The sequence below is a fragment of the Dipteris shenzhenensis genome, chromosome 10 (genome assembly GCF_047967505.1).
Source record: "Dipteris shenzhenensis isolate YYH24624 ecotype China chromosome 10, Dip_SZ_1.0, whole genome shotgun sequence".
NCBI classification, from domain to species: domain Eukaryota; kingdom Viridiplantae; phylum Streptophyta; class Polypodiopsida; order Gleicheniales; family Dipteridaceae; genus Dipteris; species Dipteris shenzhenensis.
Window position 1 is genome coordinate 14,273,611 of NC_141605.1, and position 26,697 is coordinate 14,300,307.

The 26,697-nt window shown below is 42.7% G+C and overlaps 2 protein-coding genes across 2 annotated transcripts in view; one reads left to right on the plus strand and one right to left on the minus strand.

Moving 5' to 3' along the window:
- Positions 1-26,697, minus strand: part of LOC147897437 (Radical SAM superfamily protein) — a 51,971-nt gene that overhangs the window by 14,670 nt on the left and 10,604 nt on the right. Inside the window, exons 2-6 of the mRNA XM_087380451.1 lie at positions 26,421-26,491; positions 26,076-26,178; positions 18,655-18,752; positions 18,370-18,500; positions 6,089-6,197 (exon numbers count right to left, since the gene is read on the minus strand). Coding sequence (XP_087236577.1) covers positions 6,089-6,197; positions 18,370-18,500; positions 18,655-18,752; positions 26,076-26,178; positions 26,421-26,491 — 512 coding nt within the window. The remainder of the gene's footprint in view (positions 1-6,088; positions 6,198-18,369; positions 18,501-18,654; positions 18,753-26,075; positions 26,179-26,420; positions 26,492-26,697) is intronic.
- On the plus strand, positions 11,645-12,541 carry LOC147897438 (uncharacterized). Its single transcript, XM_087380822.1, has one exon. It carries the CDS (start codon positions 11,645-11,647, stop codon positions 12,539-12,541), a length of 897 nt encoding a protein of 298 aa, XP_087236948.1.

The window sequence follows — 26,697 nt, forward strand, 5'->3', positions numbered from 1 at the left end:
TGGCCACAAACCTTGAGATAGGAAAGCACATTGGGAAGCCATGATATGGTTCGTCCAAAGCCGCTACAAAAGGGATGGGAAAGAGAGTCAACCACGACTACATTGTAAAGGCAACAAACAACATCATAATGAAGGAAGATGTGGGTAAGGGCCTGAAAAAGCTATCCAATAGAAAGATTCTAGACATGTTGCACTCAAGCTGAGGTAACATGACCTCGAAAGGGCAAGTGGACATTTTACTTTAGAGGACCGACTTTTGTATTATATTTTATTGTGCTTGTTAAAGGAATCAATGTCAAAGTCCTTGGTGAGGGTGAATTGGCACTAACTAGATGGTTCTAAAGGTCAAGGGCCTAGGTGCACCAAAATTGTAATTGCCAAGGGGCAAACGGAATTAAATTGTACTTCAAAAGAGGAGTAAATGATGCACTCAAGGATGGCCCTAGAAATGTGACATGTGGTAAGTGTACCCATCTAGGGAACTGTGGGCTTTGGTATGTAGCATGCAAGAAGAGCACACGTTGGAATTATTCGAGCTTGCTATTACAGAGATTTGGCTGGGTGGATAGTAAGTATGTCATTGCCCGTGATAGTTTGTGTTGGTCGATCAATCCTTTTTATTTGGTATCAGAGCGCAAGGTAGCGCATGTGATGCACAGCTTGACGGAGGTAGTGTAGGACAAACGAACTTGAAAAGTAGAGGAAGAATAGCGGTGTGGAAATCATAAAAGAAAAAGGATCTGGTTATTTGGTGATCAGAAAGGGAGCAAACAAAAGTGACCAAGGAGCTTCCTTTCCTTATTTAGATTTTGATTTGGTTGTGTTAGGGAATTTCTGAGTCTTTTGATTGCAGCAATAGGTATTTCCAGTTATTTCGTGGTGAGGAATTTAGGGAAAAGTATTAGTGGTTTGCAGCTTGATATAGCAGTTGTCTTAAGCATTTGGAGTTTGCAGTTTATAGTTGGAGGTTGGGATTTCCAATTGTAAATGCAATTTCAAGAAGTTTTTAATTTAAAAAACCCAACCAACCCACGTAGGATTAAACCTTTTAGATCTAAGACTCTATGGATAAAGGCAAAGCTGTAGCAATGGAAGTTGAAGAAGAGGCCTCAAGGGTGGATCCCGTAGAATCGGGAGTCCCGCCAACCCAGCAGGTGTTGCACCCAGCAGATAGGATTGCTTTACAACAGATTTTGGCTCAGCAGCAACTGCAAGCAAACTAAAGGCAATCCGAACTTAGAAAAATGGTTCACAGTATGTCGACAAGACCATAACGGGAGGCTAAAGGAAAAGCTCCAATGGAGCCTGAAACCAATGTTCATACGGTCGAGCCTAGGAGGGCAAAAATACCTAATATTGCCAATTATAGGCTAGAAAAGTATTCTGGTCGGAGGACAGACCGTAGCTCTAATGTCATAGAAGCATGGTTGCACAAATGGGAAGAGGCTTTTGCCATTTGTCAAATCAGGAATGACATGAAGAAAATCCATAAGGCCAAGCATATGTTTAATGAGGCAACGGATAGATGGTGGATTAAAAAGCGAAGGGATGGCATCCACTACATGGGAAGGGTTCAAGAAAGAATTTTGAAAACATTTCTTACCTCCTGACGAAGCATCCCAAGCTTGGAATCAGTACAGAAACCTTTGTCAGAGAAATTTGCCAATGGTGGCTGAAACACTGATAAATTTAGAGAATGTGTAATGAAGGTTTATGAACCTCTTTCTCAGTCGGTACAAGTAAAGAACTTTATTTTCAGACTGAATGATAGGATCAAGGTGGAAGTTCGGGCCAAGTATGTGAACACTCTAGATGAAGCAATTGCCATAGCCTTGAACCATGAGGATGCCAAAGGGAACAAACCAAGTGGGCTTGTGCACGCTGGGACTCGGTGTGAATACCCAAGAAAGAGTGGGTCTAAGAAGAAGTGGATAAGCAAAGGGAGTGTCTCACAGCCTAGCGGCCAAGCCAAGCAGGCAGAGCCAACAGAGACTCCTAAACCAAGCACCACCATAGGGGTTTTAAAAAAAGTAACTCCAATGGCAGCCCAGGCTTGGTCAAAATCTCCTTTGACTCCAAACAAAAAGAGAAAGCGAGGAGAGAAGGCTTGTGCTTTGGATGCCTTCAGTCTCATCAATGGAAAGATTGTCCATGGAACAAGGATCGTCCAATGGCTGAGATGGTGATCTAAAATTAAGGGAGTCACAGAGCCCGACCAGATGCAGATTCAACTAGCGATATCTTCTCACAGGTCAATACTTGTTTTATTGTGTGTGTATGTTACTAAGTTAATAAACAGTGCACCTAATAATATCCTATTGAAGCCCGCAGCAATGGGGTATACAGCTTATAGCAATACGTAGACTTCGAAATGACCAAACTTGCTCACGCAAATATAGCCCTAGGGAAGGCTTGGCATCCTAAGAAGAATACAGCCCTTGATTGGAAAAAACACATTTATCAATTCAAGATGAACGATGTGCTATATGTCTTAAGAGGTGAAAAGGATTCGTCTCAAGGACCGTTAGTTTCCGTAATGGAAGTTCGATAAATTCAGGAAGAGTTTTTGTTTCTTTGTTCAACATTTGTTGAGTCGATTGACGGTCATCGACTAGTGCTGCGCTACCTAAGATGGGGAGAAGGCCAAGTTGGTTGATTAGACTGCAGAGGAGTTCTCCAATTGTTTTAGGGATGAGCTACCTTATACTTTTACCTCCAGAGCGGAATGTTCAACATAAGATTGAACTAATCCCAGGGGTAGAACCTGTAAATAGGCCTTCCTATAGTTCGACTTTTACTAAAGAAGCTAAGGTGCGAAGGCAACTCGAAGAATACCTCAAAGCTGAGAGATTCAGCCCAATTTCTCACCTTTTGCTTCGCCAGTGATATTGAAGAAAATAAAAGATGATCCTTTCCGTCTCTATATAGATTACATAGCACTGAACAACATCACTCTTAAGCACAGGTATCCGATGGCTGGGTTGAAGACTTGCTAAAAGCATTACATGGAGCCATAATTTTCAGCAAGATAGATCTTAAGTGTGGCTACCATCAAATCCGGATTAGAGCCGAGGATGTGCATAAACCACTTTTAGAAGCAGATTTGGACATTATGAGTTTTTTGTATCAAGCAAGGCTGTCCCCTATTGCCAACTCTTTTTGTCTCTTTATCAACGACTTGGAAGAGTGGATGAGAAAACACAGCAAGGAGGGTGTCCAGATTGCAAGATATGCTCTAATACTACTTATCTATGCAAATGATGTAGCATTCTCCGCAAAGAGCATGGAGACCTTGCAAGCACATTTGGATGCACTAAGAGAATCCTACAGACACTCACGAATGCAAGTCAACATAGACAAGACAAAAGTAATGGTGATTGAGACACATAATAAACAAGTTGAATGTCACTTTAAAGGAGAGCCCTTGGAAACAGTCAACACGTATAGATACCTAGGACTAGATCTTATGACTACAAATGGAATGCATGTGTGGAGAGGAGGATTTTGGGAGACTTGAAATCTTTATATAGCTTCCACAATAGATGCAGGAAGGGACGTTTGTGGAATTGGGAAATGAGCAGTTTCTATATACCATGCTAGTGCAGATGGTAATCCTTTACGGTGCCCATCATGGGCGCTCGAACTCTCTATGATCTGCTGGGAAATAATGGAAACTTTACCCAATAGGGGAGTTAGGGGTTAAGGCACAGACATCCTACCCCATCCTACTAGCTGAGATAGGCATGACACCTCTAGAAGGGGAGCCATCATATCCATTCAATAGGATACCACACAAGGCAATGAAAACTACGCAAACCACGGGATGGCACACAGAGGAAATGAAGTGGATGAATCATGGGGTATAACAGCTGCGGATATACCAGAAGATGAATGTGAAATGAGGGAGATAGTGATGCAAAAAATGCTACAGAAACTATGAGAACACCCGGGGACAAAAATGCAATTCTACAAATAGGAAACTAACTCGATGGACAGCTACGGAATGCGAAAATACCTCGGCGAAGACATATCAATGTTTAAAAGGCATCTAATCTGCAAAATCAAAACAGTCCGGCAAGTGGATGGCCCTAGATCACCAAAGAAGAAACAACCTGCAAAATCTGCCCCATAGGGGAGGTTGAAAATGAGCAGCATGTACTCCCAAGATGTAGAGCATATGCACACATCAAAGAAGGTTATGGGGATAGCAGATACGATTTGAAAAATCTACTGAAGCAACCATCCAAAAGGCTAGGAAGCTACTTAAAGGAGGTTTTGGAACACCGCAACAAGGTACTAGGACCAGCACACATGCTAGCCCAACAAGTACTCACATAGCAAGGTTTAATATTTTCTTTCACTGGATGTAAGGGGTCACTATTAACAATAGTGATCATGAAGGGTCTCACGTAGACTTTAATACCATCATATCAGCTTGCTCAACCACAAACACCACCTTAAGGGATAGTCCATATGGATTGATTAGTCTATATGCCCAAAAGCTCAAGGAGCTTGAAAAAATCAGAAAAGAAAAAAGGGAAGGAAAAGCATGCATACATGAAAGATGGTAAGGCCGTTATCACAAAAAACAGTAACAAGCATAGGGACTCGAGACCCTCAAGGAACATAGGAGGATCGACCTTGGATAAGGTCATCACACTGGAAGAGGAAATAGCTGAGCAGACATACATAATTATAATGATGGAAACATGGGAGCACAGAAATTCAAGGACAATAGGAGGATGAAGATTTGGTGGAATAGCACGTTACATTCAATGACCTAGGAAAAAACAGTCAAAGTTGTAACACAAGATCCAATAAACAATACGTGTGGATAGAAACAATGCCAAGGGAAAGGAATATAAGATTGGCAGCATGCTATTTTGCACCCCCACAATCACCCATCTATGAAGACATAGTCACATATCCCGAGAAGACTCCTTCATGCATTTAGGGGAAGATATAGACAGATTCTCTAAAGATAACTTGCAGGAGATTTCAATGCATGAGCAGAATCAATGCAAGGCACTATAACAATGAGGGGAGAGACCCCATATAGATGAAGTGGAAGACGACAATAAAGAAAGAAGAGTATGGAAAAGGACATCAAATGATGCCCAAGAATTCACCCATATGGGAAGGTAACTCCTTACACTCTATGGATGTAGTATGTAATGGCACATAAAATTTCCAAAACATGTAATTTTTCTTACCATAATTGTTCAATAATTCTTTGCCATCTTGCTATCTCCCCCTTTATAGATTGGCACAATCATACTGAGCTGCCATTAGAGCCATATTCATAAGCCTGGTTAGCATTTTCTTTGTCTTCTTGCCCCCCCCTGTCAACATTTCAGCTATTAGCCCTTGCGTGTCTAGATCTTTCCCATTAGCTAGCTTTTTTAGGCCTTTATCCACATCTTCCTCAGTTATGATTGCATTTGATGCTTTGAAAGTGTAATTGTGTTTGATTTTCATTTCCTCATTATTTCGTAAAGGCTTTTGACAAACCATATCATTTCCTCCCATTGTCCTTTCTTCTCTTGAGGTTTGTTGCCATGCGAATTCTAAAAGAACTTTCTGGGATTTATTTCAGATCCTCAAAGCTCTCAAGCTGCTTGCTCTTGAGACTTATTCCTCACTATCTATTCATATGTTCACTGTTTTTGCTGTTTCTGCTCTCTATTTGCATCCTTACAATCCTGGTCATACCAGTGATTACATGGCATTCCCACAATCCTCCCCTTGCACGTTTGAGCTGTTGATAGCAGCATATCTGTTATGTATTTGCTCATTCTTGACATGTAGATGGTATTTGTCCATGTGCCATTGCTGCCTCTATCTATATATGCAATCCATTCTTGGGATGTGTGATAATTTTTTGTGTTTTCACGGCAAGTAGCTCCACCCTTTTGCTCACGGTATCAGGTTTTTCTTCGGTCTCATAGACCCATCGGTGTTTAGCATACTTTAATAAGCTCTCTCTCTCTCTCTCTCTCTCTCTCTTTCTCTCTCAGCACATGCAAGTGCGCAATATAAGCATAGGAATTTTATGAAAACGAAAGAGAAGAGGATTTCAAGGATGAACCATGAAGACAACGTTTGTGCTAGGACCAATCTCATCAGCATACTTCCGTTGAGCAATAACAAGCTGCTCCACAATTTGTGCTGTGGTTAGATGCCTCTTCAAACCCATCCTGCATATACACAAGACATGAAGGATCAAAGAAAGTTTCTATCTCTTTCCCTTTATAAACGCACAACAATACTCTTTGTTTTCTCTTTTCTTTTTTTCTTTTCTTTTCTTTTCTTTGTTTTTTACGTGGGGTGAGGGATGGAAGAGGGCATATACATCATGTAACAAATTATATGTTACATGGAATGTCTTACAAAGTTGCTGCGTGCCCATATCATTTTAAAAAAAGGCTACTACCTTAACATGCCAAACTATTGATAACCATGCATGCTTAGACTTTCACACTCTGTTATGTGCACTTATCATTATAAATGAAAAAATATTGGAAGGTTAAAGTGTCACCAATTGGTATTCCTCCCAAGAAATAAAGAAGAGTCTTTATCAAATCGACTATGGTCAAAGAAAACTGACTTTGGTTCACTAGAATAAGTTTTATTACTTTTGCTTTGCATTGGTAAAAGAGAACTGTGGGGACGCCCATAAGGGACTAGGATTAGTCCAAGAACTAGGAATGCATGCATTTCACTAACCTTTAATGGGTTAAAGAGTTGGAATTTGTTTGTGCCATGTGTAGGACCTAAGAGAGTGCAAAAAGGACCAAGAGTGGGGAGAAAAGTGCAAAAAGCAAGTCCCACAAGGCTCAAAAAGTAAAGACAAGGGAGTGCCTCATTAAAAGGAGGGCCCACAAGATTAAAAGGTGCCTAAAAGCTCCAAAGCACCAGATTTAGAAGGAAAAAGACTAAAAGCTTGGCTTTTTGTAAAAGTAGCTTTTAGAAAGCACGCCCTAGCTTTTTGCTAGGCCCAATCTATAAAAGAAAGGCCCCAGGCCCCCCAGATTCATTCAAGAGTTGTACTCAGCTTCATGCTCTTTTCCAAGCCAATTGTACAAAGTATTATTCTATTGCGCAATAAAGACTTTTGGGGGGGTCCATCCCTTATTTCTGGGCCCTAGTGTTGCCCGTGCTGCGTCTCCTTCTTCTCTCCCTCTGTTCTATCGCAAAGAATCTTTGAGATAAGTGCTGCACTTCTGATTTTCAGATTTCAGTTTGTGTTCTTTAGTTGCCATCGCGAAGTTCTTGTGAAATATTGCAAAAATATTGCGTGGAAGTAGCAATCTCTATTCTTTCTCTCCCTCTCTCAATTCGTTTTGATTCCCAAAAGAAATCTGCTGCTGCTCCTATTGGCCATGTTATTTATTGCTTCCTTTTTATTCAGATTTAAAGATGGAGTTGCAGCCAAGAAGCCGAGGGGAATACAAAGCCCTTGGAAGAAGCAATCATTTCAGAACTATCTCTAGTCCGGCTTGTGAAGTCAAAGAAGAAGTAGTCAACTCCAACTAAAGGGGCATGGATTCGCCAAGAAAGAAGGACATTATAAGTACCGGATGGGAAACTTCTCTGAGTGTATCTATAGACATTATGTTGCTTCTTAGGAACAGAGATGTCAAGAGCTTTGTCATTCCAAGGAATTCGGACAAAGAATATTGATATAATTGACAATGGCATCAAATCGAAAGGACTCGGGTGGGTTGATCATAGCAAGAGGATTATTGCATAGCACTGGCATGGAAAATGCTTGGATAGAATAACCAATCCCAAAATCAGATTCCCAGTGCTCTTAAAGAGCAGAAAACGCCAAGAAAAATAAGGACCTATGGCTGCCCAGTGCTCTTAAAGAGCAGGAAATGCCAAAGAAAAGCAAGAATCTCTGTGCAGAAGGCAATTTTTTTAGATGCAGAAAGAGGGGCGTGTGGCTACCTAGTGCCCTAGAAGGCCAGTTGGCCAAAAGGAGCAAAGAATGCCACAAGACTGATCTAAGTCAATGATCAGAAACTACCAGATTCCAAGATCCACTTTAGGTGGAAGAGATGGAGGAGACCCCAAAGGCAAGTTTATCTGCGGGTATCTTGCCAAGTACCAAAACTATTAGGCAATTGATGCCAAGAGAGGAGGTATACCCAAGTTTTACACCTATATCAAGAAGCTTTTCAATTGAGGACGACTAATTAGAAGCCGAGGGGATGTCACCAATTGGTACTTCTCCCAAGAAATAAAGAAGAGTATTTATCATATTGACTATGGTCAAAGAAAACTGACTTTGGTTCATTAGAATAAGTTTTACTACTTTTGCTTTGCATTGGTAAAAGAGAACTGTGGGGACGCCCACAAGGGACTAGGATTAGTCCAAGAACTAGGAATGCATGCATTTCGCTAACCTTCAATGGGTTAAAGTGTTGAAATTTGTTTGTACCATGTGTAGGACCTAAGAGAGTGCAAAAAGGACTCTTGCACCCACAAGATTAAAAGGCGCCTAAAAGCTCTAGAGCACCATATTTAGAAGGAAAAAGACTAAAAGCTTGGCTTTTTGTAAAAGTAGCTTTTAGAAAGCACACCCTAGCTAGGCCTAGTCTATAAAAGAAAGGCCCCAGGCCCCCAAGATTCATTCAAGAGTGGTACTCAGCTTCATGCTCTTTTCCGAGCTAGTTGTACAAAGCATTATTCTATTGCAATAAAGACCTTTGGGGGGGTCCATCCCTTATTTTTGGACCCTAGTGTTGAGCGTGCTGCGTCTCCTTCTTCTCTCCCTTTGTTCTATCACAAAGAATCTTTGAGATAAGTGCTGCAATGAGACTACAGATGCCCTCAAAAAAATTATTACAGGGAAATAGGGACTGCAACTGTCACCACAATGTAAATATCCTAAGTCAAAGTACAGTTGACCATTTATCTGATCATAATTAAAGATTTTTTATATGTGTTAAGTATGGTCAAAGAGTTCTTTTAATGGTCAAAGAATTGACTACGGTCAAAGATACTTGACTCCGATGTCACGAAGAAGTGAAGTTAGGAACCGTGACTTACTTTGGCTTAGGGGGCTAGCCCAAGGGAAGAGACACTTTCCAGGAGTCCCTAGGTGCACACACTAGGCCTACTTGCTAGGGGCAAGGCAAGGTTTAGAGGGGTCTTAAAGTTAGGCCCAAGGAAACCAATGTTTCATTGGTTAGAAGGGGTTAGGATTTTAATGTGAGGGGCAAACCAATGTTCCATTGGTTTGCAAGGGTTAGAGCTTTAATGAGGGGGCCACGTGGCATTCCCTCATTCACTACCTACCACCTCTCCTTTTCTTACTCCTCTCCTCAACGTTACGGGAGGTTTTTCCTACGTTTTTTTTTGGAAGGAAAAGGCACGCTTTCCAAAGCTCCCCGCTCGCATTTCTTGGGGTTTGTCACGCATTTCGAGGCAGTTGTACAGACCGCATGTGCTTCATCAAAGGCCTCGTACGGAGTGTACAGCCCATTGGTGCTGCTGTACGAGACCAAGGCAGATTGTACGGCCTTTCAACGCATTCTGTACGGGATCTTTCAAGTTGTACGAATCCCAAGGCTGATTGTACGGAGTTCCCATCGCTGCTGTACGGGCTGTTTCACGACTCCCAATGCAGGTTGTACGGATATTAATCTGCTGGCTGTACGAACAGATGCACGTTTTTCTAGGCTGATTGTACGGAGTTTCCATCACTGCTGTACGGGCTGTTTCACGACTCCCAAGGCAGGTTGTACGGATGTTAATCTGCTGGCTGTACGGACAGATGCACGTTTTTCTAGGTTGATTGTACGGACTTTTCACATGCTGTTGTACGGGATCCAAGGTGGACAGTACGGGGGATTTGCCTGCTAGTACGAGTGATTTTGCTGGCTGCACGGGCGTTTCTTTGCTGGCTGTACGGACGTCATTAATGCTGCTGCTGCTGCCCGGATTCCAAAGGCTGCTGTACGGCCTGCTCAGCTTCCCTTTCCTAACCGTGATCCTCTTGCTCTTTCTCTCTCTTTCTGATTCCAGCTTGTAATCCCTCTCCGTCTTCCCCTCTCCTAGCTGCCAGTTCCTCTTGCTAGCCTCAACACTGGATGTGTCGCTGCTAGAGGTGTTTCGGAGCTGGATTGAAGTCAGCTGAAGCTGGTTTGAGTTCTCTTGTCACTATCCCTTTCATGCGATTGCATTTGGTGATTTTTGGAAGCTTGTTGTTGTTCCGTTTGTTGTTTGGAGTTTCCTCTGGACCTTACAGGCTTAAGCAGCCACTCAGTTACAGAGGGTGTCCCGACAGTGTATTGCATTTGGAATCCTTGAGACTGCTTGAGCATTTCGGGAAGTGTCTGGATGCTTGGTCACTAACAATTGGTTGCAGTCTTTGTGGAATGCTTGGATACGGTTACAGTTGGTCAAGGACAAATAGTGGATGCCTTAGCTTTGCCTTGGCACTTGGGTGCTAGTGTGTGCACTAGGATGGAATGCAGTTTATAGCCAAGGTTTGGCTTGGACAGTGGAATTGCCCGTGGGGCAGAGCACAAGGGAGAGCCCTTGTTGTATGTACCAATTTCATTCCTAAAGAAATAAATAAATACCGGAAGGGGCGCCAAGTGTTTGGGGCCAATGTGGTGTCTTGTACTGGGTTTCATTGAGCAGGGGCACTCTAGCCTCCATCCACTTATTTCTCAAGTTGTTTCTAAGTGGTATTGTTTAAAGTTAAGTGGTTGGAAATGATGCAATGTGGCTGTGAATAATGAAAGTGCAATGCAAGTTATGGTCTACTGCCCTTTAGGAAACTGAAGGCCGGTTACAGTGGTTCCATTGCCGGGATATCACCATCTTCCTACAGAGGTGAGCCCTAGGAGTAGTGGGTGAAGAAAGCCCCATTGCATTTTTTGTTACAGCCATACCATCAGCAATCATGTCGCACTGCGAGAGATCACTGACTATCTCCGAGCAGGAAACAGACAGCTTTGATGAGGAGCACAATACCAGTGAGAGTTAAGAAGAGCAAAATGATGAGGGACAGCATGTTTCTCTCGAGCGTGCCACTGAGCATTCGCAGGACGAGAAGGATGAGACAGAGGAGCTTGATCCCAATGCCCTTTTTCAGTTACAAATGCAAAGCGCAGTGGGAGCCCTGTCATAGCTGCAACAAACTTTCTTGGAGATTATGCAAGCTTATTCTGGTGGTAATGCTCCTCCTAGAAGCAAAAAGCCAGCTGAGAAGAAGCAAACAAAGCATAGGCGTGTATCTTTCAGTAGACAACCACCAGAGATGCCCACAGTCACCCCTGTAGCAGGTAATGTCAATACTTTTCATTCAGTTAATCAAGGACAGCAAGTCCTTCCTCAGCCCATGAAGCATCCAGGATATTTTGGCAGAGGATCGGTTTTTCAGTCAATGGTGGGACAGGCCACCGAAGGGCTTGGTATGCCTGGTACATACTTGGGTAGTTTCCAGCCAGGAATGCAGAATTTGCAGCAGCATATGGAGGGTGGAATGCCCCCTGTGAATGCCAATATGATGTATGCAAACATAGGGATGCAGCCCGGTATGCAGATAGGGATGCCAGGAATGATGAGCAACACTTGGAGTGTGCCACAGATGCAAGGAATGGGATCCGGAATGGTCAACCCCACCATGGGCACAGGCGATATGGTACAGAATATGGGATCCACGATGCCTCCACCATATTTACAGCCCCCATTTTATGATAATCTTACTCCCAAAGGTAAGCTGAAAGATTATAAGGAGGGAGGGGCAGCTGTGAAGTTTGAAACCTTCAATGGGATGCAGGATAGATTGAAGACTCTGACATTTGTGCAACAGTTTGATGCTACTTATTCCGGTGGTCATTTCACAGAGTCTTCCAAGGTACGAAAGGCAGCCACCTTCTTGAAGGGTAACGCACTCCAATGGTGGACCAATTTGCTTTTGCAGGGTAAAGCCCCTAACACTTGGATTGAGTTCAAGCAAGTTTTCTCATCTGCTTGGCTCACCACCACTTTTGAAGTGGATATAATGACAGCATGGCATAAGCTGGATGCCGCAAACTGTAAGAATCTTGAAGAGTATAACAAAAAGTTCTGGGAGGCCTTATTGCCAGTCAGCTTGTATAGGACCGTATCATTGTGTGAGCAGGTGGAAAAGTATTGTTGTGGACTGCCAAAGGAGCTTCATGACTATTGCACCAAGACAAAGGTCTCCAACATATCTCAACTGATTGAGAATGCTACTACAGCCTATGCTCTCATGCAAGGGATGACTCCAAGATTCAAAGGTAAGCAGCAGGATGACTCTTTCACGAAAAGGAAATTTGCCAAGCCCATCAAAGTCAAGTTTGATGTGGACCAGCGACCTAATAGTAAGCCCAGTACCAAAGAGAGATTGTCTCCTGAGGAACAGCAAGCCCTATTTGAAGCTGGAAGGTGTTTCCTTCGCAAAGAAGAGGGCCATCAGGCCAAAGATTGCCCCAATCGTAAACAGAAACAACCTATGGGAGCACAAGAAGCGAAAAGGGACAGCCACGCGCGCTAGGAGATTTGTTTTCCTTTGGTAAAAAGCAGTAAGATTGGGATTAATATTTGTCACAGCCAGAAATTGGAGAGTCTCCTCTTTCTAGGCTGCTTTGTTATTTGCAAGATGTTCATTCCCTGCTAGCTTTGCATGGTAATTTGCAGGATGGTTCTTCCCTACTAGTTTTGTTGATTTTTTTATTGTATCAGTCAGAAGATGGAGAGTCTCCTCTTCTAGGCTGAATGGTAAATTGCAGAATAAGTAGTCCTTGTTACTGTTGGATTGCTCTTGTTGCCCGGCATGGCTAGAGCAGCACATCCATGTATCACATGCCTGTTTTGGATGCTCTTGTTGCCCGGCAGGGCTCGAGCAGTAAATCCATTTCGTACATGCTAGTTGGTTTTTGATTTGAACCATGAGGCAACAGTCCAAGTCTAGCATAGATGGGCTGAACCGATTCAGCTTTCGGTGATGCAAGTCTGCAAGGATATCGAGTACCGGCATCTATGTTCCTAGGATCCATTATTGTGCTGTGTGTGTGCTTCAAATCATTGGAGGCAAGTAAACTAGCAGATTTCACTCAGGGTGGTATAGTCCACTCAGTTGTTGTGCTTTGAGCTGACTTCGGTTGTAGCTCCTTCAGGCTCAGCAGAGCATAGGTCTGGAGCATTGCCTGATGCTCAAGAGGGGGGTAGTTCCTCCACCCCCTTGTCAACAGACAGGCTCACGGTATCTAGAAGTCACTTGGTGACACTGTATGTCTCACTCGAGGTATTGTTTGCTGACAATACATCTACTACGGGACTTCTATGATGAGTGTACTAGTCACTCCACACGGATGATGCATTGATATATGGATGGACACGCGTGCTCTCCTAGACCATATCATCATTGCTGGTGGTTTTTGTTTATAGAAGAAAACTTGATAGTTTGCTGTTTCAAGAGGAGGGTATGTCACGGGGACGTGAAGTTAGGAACCGTGACTTACTTTGGCTTAGGGGGCTAGCCTAGGGGAAGAGACACTTCCCAGAAGTCCCTAGGTGCACACACTAACAGCTAGTGCATGGTGGAGTGCACAGACCACAGATGGGTCAGCCCCAAACAGGTGGAATGACTTCAAGAAAGCCTTCTACCAACAGTTTATGCCTAAACAGTTTAGAGATCATGTTCTTCAAGATTGGGACAGTTTGCATATGGATGCTGGAGATACAGTGGATGTGTACAACCAAAAGTTTTGGGATGCTTATTTGCAGGTTGCACCTTTCAAAAAGATCTCCAAAGGAACCCAAATGAGAAAGTACAGAGCAGGTCTCAGTCCAAGGATTCACGCAGTAGTGAATGCTTTGGGGGCAAAGAGCATTCAAGACCTTATGCATTCAGCTTCAGTAGCTAGTCTTGTGCCGTTACAAGATCCATCCACAGTACTATCCTTGCATGCAGGACGTGCTAAAAGAAAGAAAACTGATTTTTCAAAATCAAAAAAGAAAGAGTACCCCAAGGTTGAAAAGAAAGGGTTTCAATCTCAGAAGCTGAGGGGTACTCAGTTTTCAAAGTCATATAAAGGTGAATCCCCATTCACTCCTGAACAGATAGCTGAATTCCACCGAGATGGGAAATGCTTTAAGTGTGGGAAAGAGGGGCATATGGCTGCCCAGTGCCCTGAGAAGCCTTCGGGTTCTAAGGAGCAGAAAAAGCCACAAGTACCACCAAGGCCAATGGTGGGAGTAGTCCCAAATGTTTCGGGTAGTATCTCAGACCCAAAGGAAAAAGAGCTTTTGCTATCATGGGGAAAGATAAGAGATCAGCAAGCATTAATCCTATTTGATCTAGGGTCTACACACAATTTCATATCTGAAGATTTAGCCTTGAGATTAGGGATAAAAACTGAAGAGCTAGGCAGAGCTCTTGATGTTGATCAAATGTTTCAAGGGAATCCAGTGCAAGTTACTCCTTTGATTGGAAAGCTTCGTGCCCATGTGCAGAGCTATGTAGATCGGGACGACTTCTTAATCTCTCCTCTCAAGCAACATGATGTTGTACTTAGTACACCGTGGTTCCATCGAAAGGAAGTAACAATAGAATACCCTAAGAGGGTGCTAAGTTTTATCCATAGGGGGGAAAACCAGCCTTTAGTTGCCAGGAATAAAGGGGAGACTATCCCCATTTATCTGATGTTACATGTGGTAAAGCAATAAAGTCTGCAATATCCGCGTACATGGTTTTTGTAAAAGAAAAAGAGAATGATATGCATGCTGAAATGAATGATGCAAACAAAGATAAATTTCAGTTTCTTGTAAACTTTAAAGATTGCTTTTCCGATGCTTTGCTAGGGGAGTTACCCCCAGAGAGACCAGAGGATCATCAGATAGAGTTAATGCTTGGTAGTGAGCCACCAAATAGACCACCTTATAGAGTCAGTGCGATTTGGAGAGAGGAAATTATGGCTCAGGTGCAGGACTTGCTGTCCAAAGGGTTGATTCAGCCCAGCTCGTCTCCTTTTTGCTCACCAGTACTTCTAGTACAAAAGAAAGATGGTTCTTTTCGAATGTGTATTGATTATCGTGCATTGAATAAGATGACCATCAAAAATAGATTTTCGATACCACGCATAGATGATGTGCTTGACCAACTCAGAGGAGCAACAGTTTTCAGCAAGATAGACTTGAAGAGTGGCCATCATCAAGTCAAGATACAACCACAAGATGTGCATAAGGCAGCTTTTCGCACTACATTCGGGTTGTATGAATACTTAGTGATGCCTTTTGGGTTGACAAATTCCAGCCACATTCAATAGAATGATGGATCGCATCTTCCGAGCTGCGATATCAGCAAAATGTCTGATGAATCTCCTATAATAGGAGCAAAGTTCCAAAAAACTACGGACTTCATGCACAGTTTTCAGCTTAGGCCATTCTTGGATGGCTCGGATCTTTGCAGGATCCATCTGTATCCCATTCTTGGATATTATATGCCCCAGATAATGGATCTCTTTCAAAAAGAATTCACTTTTCTTGCTATTGGCAAAAAGCTGATGATTTCAAAGTTCTTGAAATACCAAAGCAAGATGTTCCCTGTGCTCTTCTTCTGTCTTTGAAAAGATTAGGATATCATCAAAGAAAGTACCCATGAAATGCCTGTACTCTCCATTACATGACCTTACTAGGAAAAATGCAGCCTTCACATGGGGAATATCACAAAAGAAAGCATTCAATACACTCAAGGAGAAGTTGACTACAGAGCCTATTCTTGTAGTCCCGGATCTTTATCAACCTTTTGATGTTGATTGCGATGCTTGTGGAGAGTGTGTTGGGACTGTATTACATCAGAATGGACATGTAGTAGCATACGAGAGCCGAAGATTGCGTGACGCTGAAAGATATCTAGGAATCTATGAAAAAGAATTGTTGGCTGTAGTTCATGCTGTGAACACATGGAAGCACTATCTTTTGGGTGCAGATTTTACTGTTAAAACAGATCACCAAAGTCTGAGATATTTTCTAACTCAGACAAAACTTTCCGAGAAGCATATGAAATGGGCAAATATGCTGATATAGCAGCTTGTAACATCTATAAGACACCCTGTTCTCAGATTCTTGGTGATCTTTGGGTGGCTTTTTCAAATGTTTTGGCAAGCATTGCTCAGATCTGAAGAAGCTTTTTTTTTTGGGAGCTGAAAAAAGTTATTTATATATATCTGCAGTAAAAGATTCTATTAGTAGTTCCTGTGCTCTACATTGAAGCGTTTGCCATCATTGTTAAACAGCATATATGATCTACCTGTCAAAAAATTCCATACAGCATTTATGCTCTATACATTTCAAGCATCCTCATCAAGAATTTCAGCTTCATTCTGATCCTGCTCTTGGTTCTGCGTGTATTCCTGCACAAAATCCTACACATGAGCCTGCATCTCCTTCAGAAGTTAAGCATGACATTAATTAAACTTTAGTACATCCTAGGTCAGCCTTGTTTTTCTTGTTGAACTACATCATGAAGTTTTCTTCAGTATTGGCTAAAACTTTCACACTGGAAAAAACTGTTCTGGCAATCCAAATGAGCCAGGTTGCATGTGCTCTAATGTAACTCCAATGCTCCTGTTTGAGTTTGAAAGCATCCCCCAGCAAAATAGCTTTCCAGCTTGATGGGTCACCCCTAGTTGAATCTATATAATTTTTCAATTTCTTCTAGCATGAGGACAAGCGATAAATAGATGAAAGATATCCTCTTTGTGCCCCTGACATCTTTTATGTTTGCCATCACTCTTGCCAATCCTTTCCCCTCTAAAGTTGGACCACACAGCTTTATGCAGGATCAGCTAGAGACATGGACGTTTTCTCAAGAATGTCCTTGTGCCAAATCCTTAGGAATCTTCCTTTCCGATAGTAGCTATTCTCTGACAGTTTCCATCTCAAGGTAAGAATAGACTTCCTCTGTCTTGGAATGAGAGTTGGGATAGGGGAAAAAGTGAGAGCTTCCCACCCAATTGAACTCCTTTCTGTAGTCAAATACGAGCCCCCTTTCCATTGAAAGCTACTACGCCATAGCTCCACAACTCATCACTAGAGATTAATCTTGGTTGGAAAGCCTAAACTCTCCTTATCTTAGGCCAAGTTTTCCATCTGAATTCATCCGCCAGAGGTGCCCCCAGCACTGCAGACCTTTTCTGAACAATGCCATTCAGGGCCCTGGCCTCGAAAGTAGTTGAATCATTGCAGCCCAAAGGGATCTCCAAAGAAGGCTACCCTTCATGCTGCAAGGTTCAGGGTTACATAGGGCTGAGAGCAGAGGGTACTTTCTCCATTTCGGAGCTCTCATTGGTCTGACATGTGAAAAGTTCCTCATCAAAAACTGTACCCACAATGTTTGAGAGGTCTCGTATAGCCTTTATGACCCAGGAAGAGAAAAGTTTATAGGCTCCATCTTGGATATCAACCACATCCAACTCTCTTTCACTCGTAGGCTTGGTACAAAAAGACCATTTTACCAAGGAGATCTTTTTCTTGTGAGAGACACCTCTGACCTGAATTGTCTTATCTAATCCAAAGAGAGGGTCACCGGCAACATAAGTAGAAAATGGCGACTGGATAAATGCAATGGTTTAAACAAGTCTTCTCCCAGCAAGATTTGCTTGGTAGCCATCTATCTTTCTCGTGAACTTGTTGTCTTTCATTGAGGCCTTAGATCCCATTGGTATCCCTAATAGTCTAAAAGTGATTCCCTTTGGGAGTTTGACACATCCTATTTAATCTAACATTTCCTGATCATCTGAAAGGAGGGTGCAGTAACCTGTTTTGGTATGGTTGATCACTGACTTTGGCAGTGCACAAGATGTTCAGACATTTCAAAGTCCCAGAAACATGCTAGTGGGATAAGTAGGCTTGGAGTGTACTTTTTTATTTATGAGGGTCACATCAAGGATTGTGATTAAAATGCCAAAACTAATAACTCATATTACTTCCCTTAGCTCGTACAAGCATGTATTAATACCAAGAAGTATCTTGGGTACTAGAACTTCACAAACTCCTGCAAATGACACATATCTTGGAAGCAGCCCTGTTCATTCAAGGTACATAATCGCAATGAAGAGTCCTTTTTGGGGCCACAGAATCCTGAGAGCTTTTATCAGCAATGGACATCTCGAGGAATAAGGAGCAGTTCCCTGGTGTATCCTTATAGTGGCAGCAGCTACTATTCATTCTTTCAGATAACCAACGTTTGTGAAAAAAAAATGTTTGCAAGTTTTGCAAATTGAGTGCATTTCATTCAGCTCTTGCAGCATATGAATCCTGATAGGGTCCCTATAACTGTCACCTAGCTCTGAAGAGGCACCATTGATTTTAGAAGCTTGCCTGCCAGTATAGCAGAACTGACAATTCATAGCACATCCAATTTGGCTGGAAACACAAATCGTCACACGGCCTCTAGGACCTGGAATGATCACTGTCTCAATCATTTCTCCATCATCAACACTGAAAATCATCTGCAAATGAAACAATCCGATGCCAGCCCAATGAAAACCAGAACAAAACCTTAATAAGCGTCAAGGTTACAAAGTAATAATCCAGATTCAGAAATACAGCAAATTGTGTCGCATCGCAAAGTTAGAAACCCCATTCAGTTTTTTAAAAATTGACCTTTCTTGTTCCATCTGCTGCTGTACGGACATCTTCCAGAGACAGAACATTGAATTCTGCTGTATCTCTCAGTACATCTTTGAAAGACTTATTAAAGCCTGCACTCAAACCAATGCACGCAAGAAGAATTCTTGATGGCTCAATACAAGCTTATGGGTTCCAGCACTACATCTATTGCAAGCCTGAATTACAAAGGTGTATGACAGCATTTTACATATGCACAGAAGTCAACATGTTGAAGGTATTTTAAGTTGAGAAAACCGGATCTCGAGAATATGCAGAGATGTTAATGAGCGTACAAACAAAAATCAGCAGGAAACATATTGCAAAATCCCAAATATGGATGTTTTTTCAAAGAGTAAATGGTCAAGGGTCTAAAAGGCAGAAAAAAGAGTAGATAAGATTTCTGATGACAAATGCAGTAGTTGTCCTTTGTAGGCCTCACAAAAATAGAAGGGAAAACAACACTTGAAGGAAGTTACGTCATTGCAATCTCCATTGATAATCCTATAATAAAGTTTAGGCTTATCATCACCTAGTCAATATGCAATTGCCAGGTGTGAGGTAGATCATCTGCTTAGGAGGGTGCTGGACCAGTGCTAGGGCAGGGCATAGTCATCGCTATCTTGCCAGGGTACCACGTAGGTCAGGGGCTTGTTTCCAGGCCGGGACAAAAACTACATGTGGGGCTTGACTGCCGCGTCAGGCCGCCCCAACAGCCAGGGTCGAGCTAGGTTTGGGGCCAGTTTGGCCACCCAACCTGCCTCAGGTTACACCGACAAGACTGGTCGGGTAAACCCAACCAGACCCAACCCACCTGGGTCAGGTTAGGCTGACCTGCTGTTTGGCCAGGTCGGCCTGCATAAGCTGACTGCAAGGGGTTCACCCCTATATATAGGGCCCCCTTGCCCATCCTCATTTCATCTTGTACTCGAAGTTATTTCTCAGCAGTTCCATGCAAGTTTTTTCCTGATCTACAGGTGTCGATTGTCTCCCTCCATTGCAATTATCTGCTGTTAGAGTTTGCTTGGTGTGCTCTCGGTTTGCTGTTCGCATTCCGCTGCACTTTTGCATGGTATCAGAGCAAAGTCGACTAGAAGCTGGGACCAGGAGAGCATTTGGAGCAAGCAACAGTTCGGTTTTCTTTGCTGCTGTTCGGAGGTCATCAAGGGACTGTTGGAGTGTGCTGCTGAGAGGTCTGGGCACATCAGGTGTATAGAGGCAAGGCAAGGCGTGTTTGGGGCTGAAGGTGATTCTATGAGAAGGTGTAGCAAGGCGTGGACAGCAAGAGCTTGGTACGAAGAAGCTGAAGGCAGCAAGCAACAGAGCAGCTTCCTGCTCTCTTCTTTCCAAGCCTTCTATCTCCATTTCTTTTCCCACCCACCCTCCCATTCACAAGATCTACTTCTCTCCCCTTTGAGATGGCAAGCTTACTCCAAATGGCCCAGAAACAAGTCAAGATCTCCATTCTACCACCTTTCCCGTTGAGCATCAGTTGGATGGCAACAATACAGAATTTGGAGAGTGATGATGTAGTCTTTATTTCAGTCTTATAACTTGGCTGACTTCATCCTTGGGGGCATCAACAAGCCAAATCCGCTTGCAAAGCACCTTGGGATCCCCTTGCAGAGCAGAAGGAAGCTAAGAACTTGGCCCAGCTCTGGGATCGGGTAAATGCATATGTCCATTCCTTTATTTTCTTGAATTGTAATCCTCAAGTTATCAACCATGTCAAGCACGCGACGCTCACCAAGGGGATATGGGAGAACCTGGCGTCCCTCTACAATCAAGTCTCCCCAATGAAGAGAGTCCCCCTCGAAGTGTAGATGAGAGTGCTGAATCCCACAAAGTTAGCAATTATGCAAGAGCTTATCAACAAGCTCCAAGCACTTTAACATGAGGTTCTCCAGGCAAGGAAGGAGACCTCATTCGAGGACATGGCCATCACACGATTGTCTCATCTTTCATCCTAGCACTCATCCTTCTATTCTTCTCTTATCACTAATGGGAGGTTGAACACTCTCACGTGGGAAGAGCTTGTGCCAATGGTGCTTGACAAGGAGGAACGTTTTCAAAGTCCTCCACAAGGATGAGATGCAGTGGCTTTGGCTCCCCCACAGGACCAAGGACAAAGCAAAGGTAAAGGGAAGTGGAACTCATACATGTTATCATATGACATAAAACTATACTAGAACATCAAAGAAACTAACTTTTTACAGCTTTGAACTTTCCATTTCAGCTTTAGAACTTTGAAAAACACACATTTGGAATGTTTTGTAATCTATAAATGCTTCTGTAAGACATTTTCTGAGCACGGAAACACCCCACTCCCCCAAAAAGGCCATTCCGTGACGTTCCAGTTCCCCCTTCCTTCACCGATCTGATTATGAATGGCGTTCCTTGGTAACTATGTCTACAGGTCATGGATTCTTCATCTTCTTCCGGAGAAGAGGGAGTTGCCCTCAAAATTGGTGTGACTAGGAAGTGGATCCTTGATCGCGATGTAACTAGACATATGACTCCATCCCTAGCAGAGATCCAAGACTTGTGGCTGAAGTCAGGCGATGCCCCTCAGCAACAGTTCTACAATTCCAGTTTGTGGAGAGGAAAGGCTCGAGATCATTTTGGATGGCAAAGGGGGAAAGCATCCGTCCAAGGTATTGTTTGTACCATCACCAGGCTTTCAATTGTTGTCAGTGCACAAGACATGCCAAACTAGCAAAAGGGTTCAATTCGATGAGTATTCTATGGCCATTTGGGACATTTCACAGGACAGGAGGTTTGGGCCAAAAGAGCGGATCATGGTCTTTATAAACACTCGGTTCCATCTTCTCTCACCAGTGGACAGGATGGTAATGAGTGGAAGTTGGCTGCAATACACCACAATGACCTATTTGGTATCAGACAATGGATGGCTTGCCAGGTTGATGGCAATTCACAGGGATACTGTTGTACCTAAGTATGTAGGGAGAGGCATATGGAGTTCAATACGAGGCAGCTTCGTGACCACAGAAGTCAATCCCCGTTGACTCAAGTGGACCTATGTAGATAACACAACCTCCCAAACTCCTGGAATCTAAGACCTGCCAACAAACACAGAGAAGCGACCGTAGAAACAACAAAGATGGGTGCACACTAGCTCACCACCCAACCATGATGTCCGCGAGGAGAAGGCTCGAGAACTAGGGCATCCCCTCGAGCCACAATCTAAGATGCTAGCACATCTCCCAACTAACCAGCCTACCACCAGGATCCAGACCGGCAATTAAGAGCTAGGCTTGCTTTGACTTGCGCACTTAAAACTGAACCCCTAGGTTCTTTATATATGATCGAGTCCAATGAAGCTAAAAATAGCAAAAACCCTAATTCGAACCCTAATCTATCTAAGCCCTTGCAACTCGACCCGAGAATCGCCTGCCTAGCCTCGAGCTAGTCCTGTGCGCCTAAAGCACACGTCAGATACGGTCCATGCACATGGCATACTCCCCCTCCTCTAAGAACTCACTCCTGAGTTTATAAGAAAGTCCAGAAACTCTCTTTGAAGGTTCATCAATGTCTCCCATGTAGAATCCTCCTCATCACGAACCTTTCACTTAGTCTCGTATTCAGTGATCATTCTATTTTTGACTTGACGTTCACGAAATCCAAGAATACTTTTAGGTTCATGCAGTATGAAGGTCAAATCTTCGACCTCTATAAGTTCTTGAGGAGTTACCAACTGATCCGCAGCACCCAATACTTCCTTTAGTCTACTGACATGGAAAACTAGATGAACTCTTACATTAGGAGGCAATTCTAGTTCATATGCAACTTATCCAATTCTTCTTTTGATCTGAAATGGACCACAGTATCTGAGGGATGACTTCTTAACCTTACCAGTACTTAGGCTCTTAGATTCCTTGAGAACTCGTAAAAATACCATCATTTCTTCCCAAAAATCTCTCGGAGAACGATGTCTATTAGAATAAAATCTGCCCAATCTTGGGTACTTCTAATATACTCCTTAGCAAGATTGCAACATTTCTTGCATATCTTGCAAGAATGATCTGATAGCATCATTTTTAATTCCCTTGAGTCCTATGATTACCCACTTACGTTGAAATCCGTACATAAGCATAAAATGATTGAAACCTATACTTGAATGCTTTGCATTGTTATAAGCAAATTCACCATGGGTAAATATTATTTCCATGAAGACTATCTCTTGGAAACATATGCCCAAAGAATGTCTTCCAAAACTTGGTTGACTATTGTTGTCTAGTCATCAAATTGTGCATGTTCAGAGGAAATCAAACTAAGAGTATTCAGCATATGTTGGAAGGTTGCGGGAGCATTGGTCAAACCAAAACGTAATACGAGAAACTCATAATGACCATGACTGGTCCGAAAGGCTCTCCTTTCAGTATGTTTCACATAAATGCAGATCTGATGATAATCGGTATGCAAAATCAATCTAAGTGAAATACTTCACTCTTGCCAATCTGTCAATCAAGTCATCAGATGCAGACCTAGGGAGAGGATACCTATTTTTGATTGTCACTTTATTCAATCGTTTATAATCAACACACATTGTCCATGAACCATCCTTTTCCTTTCTTAAAAGAACAGGGGCATCCCAAAGTGATTCACTTGGGCATATGTTATAAGGTGGAATACTAACAGGTCAAGTGCCAAGAACTAAGTCTACTGCCCTTTCTAGAGGTAAACCTTCCGACACTTGGGCTGGAAATACATCTGAGAATTCATTCAACAACTTCTTTAATTCTTGGTGTTCATACACGCTTAAATCACTTTTATCAATTACCGAAACAACAAATGAAGAAAGCGGAATCAAAACACACTATACACATCATAAGAAGAAGTTTCCAATATATTTCGAAGCTGCATCGTAGATACACTAGGTCCCTCGGAGGGATGACCATTATCATAGTGGATAGATATGTGGGTGTCCAGATTGGTTGTAAGACTCCCAACCAATTTGGACATTGTGGGTTTTAAACCACTCTATGCGCAGTAACACGTCACCATGATCCAAGTGCATAACGCAGCACATCAAAATATCATCATAGGCTTGAATCTTGATTGGAAGGTCATCGACCTTGCAATTCCAAAACTCCTTCCCTGTCGGAAGCTGCATCTCAAAGGTGTCATGATCAACCCCAACTTCTGCACAAGTTTGTAATTCACAAAATCGTGAGAGCTGCCCGGATCAAACAGAATGTGGACTTGTTGATCCCTCACATCTCCATAAGCTCGAAAAAGGTCATGAGGGCCAAGCAATTTATTATTAAAAGAGCATTTATAAAATAGAGAGCAGGTATTGCAAGGAACCTTTCTTTCTTGGACAATTGGACTTGGTGTGACCCTGTTCCTTCTCTGGTCTCCCAAATGCAACCCCTTGACTCTATAGCTGCGTTAGTTGTTCTGCATAAGGAACATCCTTATGCAGAACAACTAACGCAAAGGCCCTTCGGTTGTCCAGTCTCAAAGGCCCTTCGGTCTTCAACGAAGCTTTTTGCAAAGGCCTTCCAATCTACTAGACCACAAACATCATCATACCCATCCATAAGGTAGGCCCTTCGAGCACCCGCCCCATCTTAGTACTATTACGGCATCTCGACGCCATGCCACTTTGCATCACCCACGAGTACATCCTATGGAGAGGAGTCAAGGATGAAAGCTATAGATTTCTAGTTCTTGCTCTCCGTTTCTTTTATAGTTTTGCTGAGTGTGCTAGACACCCATAGTTCTGCCCTTTGGTTGGTGTGTCTCACGCTACATCCCTCCAACTGCCATTTTTGCTCAGCACTTCCTTGCTTGATCCGTCTTCATATTGTGTTTGACTATTTGTGTGTATGTGCCCATGTGTTTGACTATGTGTATGGCTGTTTTTTGGTTGTAGCATGTGTTTGGCTAGGTGCCTTGATTGGGGTAGGTTAGGTTAGGTCAATTTTGTTTACTTTTTTCTCTCTGTGTGTGTTTTTTTTTTTTTTTTGGGGGGGGGGGGGTGTGCGTTAAATACAATATAGAGTTTTGTATGTTACACATGAGGGAATGGATAGGAGAATATGTTAGGTGATGGAAGAGCCATATGCTCATATCCATCTCATCTCATTTTGTACTTGAAAACAAAGGGATGAAGCTCTAAATATGTAGGTTGGTATGTTGCTCGTGAGGGGACGGATAGGAGAATATGTTAAGCAATGGAAGAATGCGTATGCTCGTATCCATCTTGTATCATTTTGTACTTGAAAGCACAGGGATGAAGCTCTAAATATGTAGGTTGATGCCAAGACACTAGAAATATTGAAAGATTATGTGGAAACTTTATAATGTTCCCAACCATCCAAAGCCTGACCTTGAGGATATCCCTTGTCCCACTGCCTCCACGCTCTTCACTAGAGCTTCGGAATGGCAAAGCCAATGATCAAGAGAGCCACCAATGAGAACTCGTAACCCGTGGGTGGGGAGTAGTTGCTCCAATGCTAGCCGAATCTTGTTTTGCTCCTTGAAAGAGTAGTTTTTTGCAAAGTCCACCACTAAAACTACTCTCTTGTTGGCTAATGGATTTTCATTTTTAGGTGTAAAGAAGCCCAAATGGTTCAGAGACCACATCTGTTTTGGAGGTATCTTCTACCTCTCCCTTGGTAGATAGCTGAAATCCTTCCCTCCTTGTGGAAAGGTGACACATTATTTTCTCTCACAACACTTTTCTTCCTTAATGTTGTTTTCATGTCTTTATCATGTCCTAGCTTTGATGGTCATTCAAAACTTTGAGAGGGGCTATTCCCACTTTGGATTTATGTATGTTGCACTCTCTGAAGGGAAGTACTTTTCCAAAGAGGGGCGTTGACCCATCTTTATCCCTCCACGTGTACAACTTGTGTATGAATTCTATTTCTTAATGCTTCACGGTATTTAAATTTATTTTGCGACTCTTCCAAATAAAAATCAAATCTGTTATATTAAAAAGGAGCTTGTACAAGTCCTAAGCGCCCCTAATACCCACACCTGAGAGTAGCTTCTGGCATTACATTGAAGCTTATGCCTACAAGGCAAACGCTGCATGACAGTATCTCTAACAGTTCTGCACAAGGAGATATTTTTGTGGGTATCGCTCAAGGTTCTTGCCAGGCCCATTTAGGTATCTAACCATTTGGCAAAGAGCGGGCCCTTGAATTGCTTCCTTGACCATGACAAGAATACCGTTCACTGGATGAATTCAGCACTAACAAGCTGATGGTGCCGCAGCCACTTGTAGTCCCTGTCTGATCAATCTCTACCAGCAGGCATATCCATAGGCAGAAATCTTAATTTCAATACCAGTGTAGTGATCAGTTAACCAAAATTAATCTTCATCTTCTATGCACTAGACATAAAAGTGATCGTACAAGGGGGTGGGGGCCAGATGAGGTATTTACCTTCTAGCTCGTCTACATTTTGGGCCCATTTACCATTTCCATACAGCGATCTCCACAACATCATGGCTTGACTACTCCTGTGACCAACAGATGTGACCCATGCCTGTGAAAATATATCGAATTTAGAAAACTGTACAGCATTAGCTGCATATTAGCAATCCTACAATGCAATTTCACAAAGAAGATCGTTTATAAGAAACACCAACTTGTTATGAGTCATGATGTACCTGCAAAATGATGAATTGAGAACTATAGAGTAGAAATGGTAGCAAAAATAATGACACATTATAGGTCACCTTCAAGTTATTCCAAAATGTACTGAATCTCATTTTAATTTCTGCCTACCTCAAGCTCATTATATGTCATGCCCTTCAATAAGACCTTGCCATCTGCAGCTACAGTTGGAATGGCTGGTTCTGGGAAAATAAGACAGTCCAATTGAATTTGTAAATTATTGTCAAAATCCTTCAAAATTTTGTGGGAGAATACGAAAGACGAAGTTGAAATTAGAAGGCATCCATCCAATTAAAAAATGCACCAAACATATCCAGAACAATAACATGCCCCCCCCGGGCCCGCAACCACCTGCAGCAGGTCCAATAAAAGAGATCTTACATAAACA

Bases quoted from the DNA above. Each gene is read 5' to 3' on its own strand.
- LOC147897438 (XM_087380822.1), top strand. From the start codon at position 11,645: ATGGGCACAGGCGATATGGTACAGAATATGGGATCCACGATGCCTCCA.